This window comes from Elaeis guineensis, chromosome 4, assembly GCF_000442705.2.
Source record: "Elaeis guineensis isolate ETL-2024a chromosome 4, EG11, whole genome shotgun sequence".
Taxonomy (NCBI): Eukaryota; Viridiplantae; Streptophyta; class Magnoliopsida; order Arecales; family Arecaceae; genus Elaeis; species Elaeis guineensis.
In genome coordinates this window covers 10,738,642-10,749,675 of record NC_025996.2, presented here as the reverse complement: position 1 = coordinate 10,749,675, position 11,034 = coordinate 10,738,642, and the positions used below count along the sequence as shown (strand labels likewise).

Below are 11,034 nucleotides of genomic sequence, written 5' to 3'. Positions count from 1 at the left end.
GCATATCTCTTACAAGCTTTGCAAACTGTTCAGAGATCTCTTCTACCTCAAGCTGATATTATGTTCATGATCAGAATTGCTTTCAGATGCAGCAGTATTTACCTGTATATTCGAACAAGCACCTTGATGTAAATCATGTAACAATTCTTCTATACCCGTATGTTCGACAGGTCCATCAGCATCACTATCATCTTCAGTATCGTCATCGTCGCACACCACCTCATTCGGATCATCCTCCCCATGTCATGTCCAACAAGTATACTTCTTATCCATACCATATTGTAGTAAATGCTCCTCAATAAGTGTTATGTGATGATATACCATATCGACACATCTCTTACATGGATACTTTATTCGACTAGCACTGTCAGCCTTATGCCGTGCAAACTCGATGAAATCTCGAACTTCTTTTCGGTATTCAGGCAAAAAAATTTCTCTAGTATTCATCCAACTTTAGTTGATATTCATCTAACAATAAACACAAAATCATTAACAATCAAAAAAGTTTCATGGTATTCAGAATCCCGATCCGAATTTTGAACTGAATCGCATTTCGAATTTCAGCCAAAATTTCGATCCGAATCCAGATCCGGATCACTTCATACAAAATAACACATATTAAAAAAGACATGCAGACTGAACATTAATACAGAAAATGTGTAGCCCTATCCCTTTATGAAGTAAAAGTGCATGATCCTATCCTTTTCAAATCGTTACTAATAGGTGTGGCCCTATCCCTTTCAGAAAAGTAATAATCTCATTATTGTTATTAGTGAATATTTTATCTCATTTTTATAAAAATTTTGACAGCATCTCCCAATGGTTCTCCAAGTATATGATGTGGATATGGTGCCTATGCACCCTATTCACCGTATATCCGGAGAACAATGGACATATAACTACTGAATACCACATAATGAAATAAAATATCAACTATTAACAATAATATTATTTTTTTTTTTTCAAAAAGTCACAATACGAAAATTCAAATTTCAATCTCGATGAAGATCAAAATTTGAATAAAAATCTACGGCTCAATGTAATTTAAGTACCATCTTTGAACGTGCATTCGAAGATAGATTTCTAATTTATCAAAAAAGAATAACTTCGTATTGAAATTTTTTTATCAAAAATTTTAATAGAATTTTTTTCAAATAAAAATATTTTTTTTATTTATAATTTCAGCAGCATACAAAACAGCACATAAAATAATTTAATTATAACAAGTAACAGCAATGTCATTGTGTTAGTGAAAAAATAATTAGTCAAATAATTAACTAACTTCAGCAGTAACACTAAAAAATAATATATAATAATTATAATAATTTTAGCATCATATTTCATCCTCATGAAGATCTGATCTGACCTGCCCCATCCCAACCCCACCTGCCCTAGCCTGACCCGATGCGGATCGGACCAAACCCGACCCGACCCGACTCCACCCAACCCGACCCGACCTAGCCCAACCAACCCCATCTCGGCCCGAACCGAAACCGACCTGGCCCGGACCCTACCATCCCCAACCCACCCCATCCCGGCCCGACCCGCCCCAGCTCGATCGGACTCGACCCAGCTCCACCCGACCAGCCCCAGCCCGACCCACCCCGCCCCAGCTCCACCTCCCTGACCCCAGCCCGATCCGACCCAACCCGGCTCCACCCAACCCCCGGTAGCCCGATCAGACCTGGCCCGACAGGCCCCATCCAGGCTCGACCCACCCCAACCAGGCTCGACCCATCCAAACCCACGCGTGCCCGGCCCGCAGGCCCCACGACCCGCAGGCCATGCATGCCTGGCCTGTCGTCCCTGGCACAGCCGCGCCCTGGCTCACCATTGCCGGCTCCGGCTCTGGCTCACCGGCCCTTTCCTGGCCCACTACCGGCGGCCCGGCCCGTAGGCTCTGGCACAGCAGCGACCCGACCCCATCCTAGCTCGCTGTCGCCGGCCCTGGTACGCCCCGGCATGCAGGCCCTAGCATGCCCCGACATGCAGGCCCCATGTGGCTGCGGCCTATCATCCCGACCCAGGCACGTCGGCCGCAGCACGTCAGCCCCGTGTCATTCCCCATCACCGTCCCAGTTCTGAACCCATCCTAAAAAAAAAAAAGAAGAGTCGACGTCGCCGGCTCCGGCTCTAGCTCGCCGGCCCCAGCCCCACATCACCATCCCAGCCCACCATCGCTGTCGCGGCCCGCAGGCCCCACGTGGCCGTGGCCCGCCATCCCGACCCAAGCGCGCCGTCCTCGACACGCCGGCCTTGGGACATTCCCCGCCCCCATCCCGGGCCGAAACCCACCCAAAAAAAAATAGAGATGAAGTCGACTCACCTCAACGGCGATGGCGGCGGTGGAGGAAACCGGAGGCATGCGGGACGCCGGGGGGGAGGAAGCTCGCGAGAGGGGGAGAAGCCGGACTGCCGGGGGGGACGAGGAAGAAAAATGGGTTTCCGATAGGAGTTGATGGGACGTGGGGTATTAGTGATGTAAAGTTTCATCACTACTAATCAATTTTCATCACAAATAATTCAAACAAAAAATATTTACGATGAAAAATTAATTTTCGTTGCTAATAATTTTCGTCAAAAAAATTTTTGCTGAAAAAATTCAGCTCCGAAAAAATATTATTGACGACGAAAATTTTTAATTTCATCGCTAATTACATAATTAGCGATGAAAATTTTTTTCATTGCTAATAATTAATAAAAAATAATTTTTTATTTAAAAAAATTTTTGATCAAGTCTTGTTCCTCGTATTATTTTCTTTCATTCATTTTTCATTCATCTCTTAGCCACAATAATGCAATAATATATGTATATATGTGTGTGTGTATATATATATATAGCTGATGTAGTAAATATATCAACTTTTTAAAATATTTTAGTAATGAAATGGATGAACTATGGTAAGAACAAAAACTTGCAACAACTCTGCTGCTTCTCATCGACAGTCATCTCGATGAAGCATGAGTGATGCAGTGCAAGCATCTACTCCTCAAGGATCTATACCACCACCTATTATAAAGGACCATAACGATTCGATGATCTGATTCAATAGGTCCAAGCATTGACCAACACCATTCAGCATTTACAGCAAACCATAAAGCAATGACAACCCCCGCAACATGCTCCTCAAACTGTGCCCTCTCCGTATAGCCACCAAAACTGCTTCCAAAGAATTTTCCTCGAGGTGCATGTCGTTCTGTCCTAATCGATCGACAATCACCATCCTATCAGGATCCAGGCATGAAGAATAATGCCAACATTTTCGATCTCCTCCAATAGAGATTCGACCTTGGGCTACTCTCCGTGCCTCACAAAATCTCATTGAGAAGAGGACATCGAGCAAAAGGTCCGAAAGATCAAACATCATCTGGGCGAGATTCAAATGGGCAGCTAAAAGAATGACGACATCCTCAGCTTCAATTTCCAACCATCTTTCTCTTGATCCATCTTCCAAGAATTGATTTTAGATTGGTTCAAGATGCTACAGATCGAGCTTTATAAAGATTGAGGATCAAGGATATCTTAATATTCTACGTACTTTTTTTGTACACATATTATTTTTTAAAAATTATCTAATATTTATTTTTATAAATATAAAAAAATTTACTATAATATATCTAAACATCCTTCAATAAAAAATTTTTTATCGCTAATAATCTGTAATTTATGAATTTTTAAAATTTTTATTTTTTTCAAATATTAGTGACAGAAATTTTTCATCATAAATAGTGCATTATTTTCGATGGAAATAGATTTTTCATCATAAATATATTTTATTTACAATAAAAATTAAATTTTTATGATAAATAATTTGTAATTTTTAAATTTTTTTATTTTTTCTTATTTATTAGTGATAAAAATTTTTCATCATAAATAATAGAGTATTTGTGATAAAAATTATTTTTTTGTCATCAATATTCGATTATTGATGATGTTAAATTTTCATCATATATAATTTATAATTTTTAAATTTATAATTATTTTTTTATGTATTAGCGATAAAAATATTACGTCGTAAATACTAGGGTATTTATGATGAAAAATATATTTTTCATCATAAATATTTATTATTTATGACGTAATATTTTTGTTACAAATAATCTATAATTTTTAAATTTTTAAATTTTTTTAATTTTTTGCACATATTAGTGATGAAAAATTTTCATCGTGAATAAAACATATTTACGATAAAAATTTAGTTTTTATCATCAATAATCCATCATTTACGACGTAATATTTTTATCATAAATAATCTATAATTTTTAAATTTTTAATTTTTTTATTTTCTTTCAAATATTAGTGACCAAAATTTTTCATCATAAATACTTGAGTATATGTGATAGAAAATAACTTTTCATTGTGAATACTTCGGTATTTGTGATGTAATATTTTCATCACTAATAATCTATAATTTTTAAATTTTTAAAATTTTTTATTTTTTTTACAATTAGCGATGAAAAAATTTCATCATAAATAAAATATATTTATGATAAAAATTTAGATTTCATTGTCAATAATCTATTATTTACGATGTAATATTTTCATCATAAATAATCTATAATTTTTAAATTTTTTATTTTTCTTCAAATATTAGTGATGAAAATTTTTTATTGTAAATACTCAAAAAAATAATTTTTTGTCGTGAATACTCCTATATTTGTGACGTAATATTTTTATCGTAAATAATCTATAATTTTTAAATTTTTTAAATTTTTTATTTTTTCACATATTAGCAACGAAAAATTTTCATTGTAAATATATATTATTTATGATAAAAATTTAGGTTTTGTCGCCAATACTCTATTATTTATGACGCAATATTTTTGTCATAAATAATCTTTAATTGTTAAATTTTTAAATTTTTTATTTTTTTAAATATTAGTGATAAAATTTTTTATTATAAATAATATGTATTTACGATAAAAATTTAATTTTTATTGTAAATACTTTAATTATTTATGATGAAACTATGTTCGTCGCTAATATTTAAAAATTTAAAATTAAAATAAATATTTTATTATTTATGATAATTAATTTTATCGTAAATAATATGTATTTATGATGAAAATTTATTTTCATTACAAATATGAAGATATTTACGATGAAAAATTATTTTGATCGTAAATAAATAATTATTAGTGATAAATTTTGATTTTCGTCGTAAATATCCTTATTTGTCATGAATTATATTTTCGTCATAAATAAATTCGTCGCAAAAAGTGACATTTCTTGTAGTGTAATGTCTTAGTGAGAAAGTGCAATAAACTCAAAAGTTGCCATTTTCTTTTCAAGGGTTGATGATGAGCTAAACCATGGATAAGAAACAAAATGATAAGTCTTTGGCATGCAATTTTATGGACCAAGAGCAATAAAGGCAAAATAAGAGGAAATGTCCTATCACCAATTTGATGCATATTGTTAGTTGGCTTTATATATATATATATATATATATATATATATATATATATATATATATATATATATATATATATATATTATATATATATATATATAAAGAGACACTCTTGAGTTTGACCAATTTTAGCCATCCTAATTGGATGGTTTGCAACAAACTACAATTGCTCCAATTCAGCATGCTATTGACCTTATATTTTAGCAGTCATCTCTATTATGTATAATAAAGAAAAAAAGTTCTACATGGACTTCATCTTAAAGTAATTTGTCAGATTTAGCTTGGCCTTTAATCACAATTACACATGCAACATCAGAAAAACAAATTAGGAGAAAGGAATTAATTGAATAGAGGAGATCTCATGCTAAGAATCCAACAAGTACCACTACTGATTAATTGGCCTCATGCAATGGATCAATATTGGTGGAGTACTAGATTCTAGTTAGATGTTGAGTGGGCATAGATATAAGAAAGTTAATCTTTATTACTTTTCTAATCAAGTTGTTGTTTTTGCTTCTCAAGAGATACTCGTTTGTAGATTTTGGAAAGATGATCGTTACAACAACAAAATCCAGACATGGCTGCATTAATTCTTTTAGCTTGCATTTTAATGAAGGTGAGGGGAGGATTACTTTTATTTGGAGTGCTTTCCAATCTCTTTGGAGTACTTTTCAATCTCTTTTTCAATGGTGGCCCATTAGGTTAAGTCATAATCTGATCGGTTTGATTCCTTCCAAGATCTACTTAATCTGTTTAATATTTATTCAATTCATTTAAATCAATTCAATCTATTTATTGAATGAGTTACATGGATCCTAATAAACTATTATCACCAAAAAAAAGATTTAAATTGATAGATTTTCAATCCTATCTGCATCCAAGTTGACCCAATCTATATATTAGCTACCGTTGATGGGTGCATCAAGAGCATCATAGTTGAAAGTGGATAATGTGCATAGTTTGATGGTGTGGCAATCATGATCAACATTATGAAATTCTAGAAAACATCTTTCTCTTTCATTGTTAGATATTTTGTTTGCCAGTTGGTTTGATTTTTATTTTTTGATTCACTAAAAATAAAAAATCTAGGTGGCATTTGATGTATTACATTAATAATGTTGCTATGGTAACGTGATTGCAGAGGGAATATGTTATTCCATCAGGTAGCACATGGCACCTTTTGTTGTCATCTGGTAATAAGAGCTAAACCCATTGTTGAAACTTTGAGTTATGTATATTACATACCAAATAGGCAGTTTAGACTAATGTATTTTGACATGTGCTTCCTACATCAGCAATCTACTAGAAGAAAAGGTTTAGTCTGATGTATTTTGACAAGCTTCATATGTTATTCTGGAGAGATGTTGGATTTATGATAAGGCTGGCCTGAGAAAACATGTACACCTGTACTTGTGGACCTAAGTTGATTGATTGAAGGACCAAAATGTAAGAAGAGGTCTGATCGGATTTATGACATCCAGGCATGTGAACTTGACCACCAAAGATTAGTCAAGAATTGTAGAAGAGAAGCTTTGTTCAAGTTTCATGGCTTTGGTGGTTTCTTCAATGGTAGGTCATTTGGTGAAGCACATCTTCATAGATGGCTCAAATTATATATTAGGTGATCAATGCTTCGCATGACGATAGGAGGATCTGGAAGCCTCTTAGTTGTCTTAAACTCTTGGCCATAAGCATGCAGAACAAGGCTTGTCCAAACTATTTTGGATTGGCTTTATTATCATTGTTATTAATTCCCTTTAAAAAAAAATCTGTTTTCCAAAATCTTTTCTCACAACATCCATCAATGTTAAATGTGTTTTCAACCCCCCTCCCAGAAAAAGTCACCTTCTCAGTTGGTTCAAGCTAAGTTAACTAGGATACTTGAACAGCATGAATCCATCACAAAACACTATTAAATATGGATGGATTGGTGAGGTCATGGAACAACCTAATGAGATGCCCTTACACTATTTACATTTTATTTAGAAGATAAGAGAAATCCAAGTCAAGTGAAATGATCAAATATTAAGCCGATTGGCATATGCAACGAATGGAATAACATGCTATTGGCTTTGTGACATCTAAAAGACTGCAAGCCTGTTCTACAAACTGTTGATAAAAAACATCAGGTTTCTATAGGTGCGTCGGTTGATACATTTCTTGGAGAAAAAAATGCGGGTAGATATATTGATAACAGATAATTAGTGGCTTCAAGTATATGTAATGCACAGATAATTAGTGGCTTCAATGTTCTCAGACATCAGTATATGGGTTTTTGAAAGTAAAGGAGAATGGAATCTGTATTTCAGAAATCCTAGATATAAAGTTGGTATGCTAGACAATTATTTTCATATGAATTACTCTTTTCATAAGAACATATTTACCTTATTTTGTTGATTGGATGAAGAACTGATTATTCTTTATTAGCATCAATTGTGAAAGCTCTTTGCTGATGTAATGTTAATATGGGTGGCTGCACATATCTATTGAAATTAAATCAATAATTCTCATAGGTAGGTCATGTTTGATTGATGTAAGAATTTCTGTAGTAGAAACAATAGTATCTCCAATTGTAGCCTTTCTAAGATGTAAAATATATCTCTTCTCACCATCCTCATAGTGTACGAGACAAATGTATGCATTTCAATTGGGGTCAGTTCTATCATTACAATCTAACAGATATGTCTTTTTCATTTAGTTGAAAATTGATTTTACAATATAGGTGCTTACGACCCCCTTTATGGTGATGAGTCTTCTGGCATTATGACCTTTACTCAAATGATGCTGTCCATAGATCAAATTATTTTGTGGACTGGATTTCACTAGACTGTTTATGGCTCCATGCATGTGCTTAGGATAGAGATTTTGTAGAAATTTATTGTTGTGTTATTAATTATTTGGTTTTAAGTTCTTGTAATTCTATCTATATAAGAGGTAGAATAGAATAGCTTGGTTAAAGTGTAATGATCATATGTCCTGTAATGCATTGTTTGTCCTAGGAATGGATCCCATATATCTACCCTTTTATGGGAGTCGATGACTATTCATAATTATTACATTGACATGAGAGAAGTGTTCGACCAAATGCTTTATTTCTCTCCTGGTTGATCTTGATTCGAATTAGAGTATATTGATTATTTTCCAATAATTGAATACTTTTTTAAAAAAAATACTGAATATATGATTCTATCCATAAATCCATTGTCTTCCCTATGAATTTCAGTATCAACAAGAATTCTAGTTCTTACTATATCTTATGTCAACTCCTTATATATTGATGATGAGATTCCATTAATACAGAGCCAATTCCAGTATGCTTATTGAACATTCCCATTGACATGCATTCAACGGGAGTTGAAAACCTTCAAATTTAACAATTATGAGTTGAGCGCTTTAACCATTCAGCAATAGATGCCTAACAAGGATCATCGTACATCATGAATAACCAAATTCCAATTAAAATAAAATCTTTAGGAAGAATCAATAAAAGATATCAATTCAAATCCTAGATCTTCATATTAAGAGAAAAACTCAAAGAGATTGAGATTTCTCACTATTTCTTAGATTCATTGATTGGATTTGATTCAGCGATGTAGAGTAGATCAACTATCTAGCAAATAAATGCTGTTTACATTTGGTTGAGTTGCACGCTCTTTCGGAGAGTTTATTCTAGCCAATGGACTTAACTTCCATCATAAAGTTTCATAGTTTGCACCAAAATATTGAGGGTGTTAAGCAGCTGGTTTCAAGCCATTTTTGAAAGATGATGCTTATGAATTCAGCAATACGATGGCGGTGAATATTTTATGCTAGTTCACAGGCTTGTGCATGAGTTGGTACAGCTGGTTTTAGGCTGTGGATGAAACATATCACTGATTACTTGAGTTAAGGAGGAAAGGTGAAAGTGAATCCAGTTTTGCTAGTAATTGTTGGGAGCCTTAGAAGCCTCCTATTCTTGACCATGGACAAGGCATAGAGGTCAGCAGCATTTGCCATACTGTGCCGAATCGGCCGGTATATCTCGTATCATACCGGACCGGCGGAAAACTGACACGATTCGGTCGGTAAATTTGGTACACCGGCGGTACAGAAGGAAAAAAAAGTGAGAAAGAGAGAGAGGGAGGTTGGGAGCCGTCGGAGGCCGGCGGTGGCCGGCTACGGTCGCCGAAGGGCTTTCGAGCCCGTATCATCCGATAGGACTTTCAAGAGAATAAGAAAAGAGAAAGAGAGCACTTGGGGGAAGAGGGACCTACCGGACGGACGGTACCTCCGTCGTGAGCCCCGTGGTCGCAAGCCGACGCCGATGGCTAAGGGTGGTCGAGCAAGCGGAGCCCTCCGCGGCTCCCCCCTTCTTCTTTTTTCGAAACAGACGGTTGTCTGTTTTGAATTTTTTTTTTATTTTAACTCATGAAGTCGGCAACTGGGTTGCGACTTAAGAGATTTTTTTTAAAAAAAACAAAAATCATGAAGCCGGCAACAACTATTTGCCGCTTCACTTAAAACTATCTTTTCTAAAAAAACTCGCAAACAGGGGTGACGCCCCTGTTTCCCGCTTGCGCACCGCGCACGTGGACTGCGCCCTTCGACGGCCACGGCGGCCAATCGAGGCCATCCGGCGGCACGCCGGCTCCTTCTCCTCCCTCTTCTTTCTTCCTCCTTCTCTCTCTCTATTTCTCTCTCTTCTCTCTTTTTCTTCTTCCGGTTCGGTCTGCTTGTCTTTGTCAGTTCGGTACAGTATGAAACCGTACCGAACCATACCGTCGGCCAGCCGATATGGCCAGTAGTACCGGTTCAGCATACCTTAGGTCAGTATAATAAATAGTTCCAACTTCCAAGAGAGAAAGGAAAGAAAAGGTCAGAATGTTTTCCTTTGTTGGGAGATGGAATTCTTTGCCAACAAATATCCTGCTACTAAGTGGTTACATCTGGATGAGTAAGAAAGAGGACAACCAAGAGGATGAATGGTTGGACATATTGACGAATGATGAAGAGGAATGCCGTTTTGGAGCATACTTATCAGTCGATTAGAATTTGGCAACATGCACTTCATATTGGACTCAAGGGCTCTTGCTGGGGGTTGTTTTAAGGGAAAAATTGTTATATGGTCATTGACAATAGATGCAGAGTATTATTTCTAGTGAATCTGTAAGTTGCAATTAAAGAAGGGTAGATAGCAAGATGTGTTTGTTATCTTGGTCAGATAGAAGGGCATGAATGTGTGTATTGCCTTATCAGAATCTCTGTTCATGAGTTGCTCGTATGAGGTTATTCTCATGGCTGCATCTCATTTTCTTTTCTATTGGTTTAAATATCACGGTGCTGATACAATTCCATGCAACAGAAGACCTACCATTTGTCTTATGGTTTAACAAATCATTCTGTAGTCAAGAAAGAAGATAATTAAACTCAGACGATCTTTTCTCAAGTTAATTCCTGTCTATCAAAGCTTTCCTCCTTATGGTTACAGTTTATGGAAATATTGTTAAACGTCGTGCATTGAGAACCAAGGGTCATGAGCTGGAATTTTGGGACTCAAGTTTTTTGTTATGAGATGATTGCAGTGTCTTAGGGCTTTGACTGATGTTGTCTCATTGTCCTATAAGTGAATGAGAAATTATTT

The 11,034-nt window shown here is 35.4% G+C and overlaps 1 protein-coding gene across 1 annotated transcript in view; it reads left to right on the top strand.

Moving 5' to 3' along the window:
* The first annotated feature begins 2,336 nt into the window (after nucleotides 1-2,336).
* The window catches only part of LOC105043938 (uncharacterized), a 26,399-nt gene continuing 17,701 nt past the window's right edge, over nucleotides 2,337-11,034 (top strand). Inside the window, 1 exon segment of the mRNA XM_073256010.1 lies at nucleotides 2,337-2,441. Coding sequence (XP_073112111.1) covers nucleotides 2,337-2,441 — 105 coding nt within the window.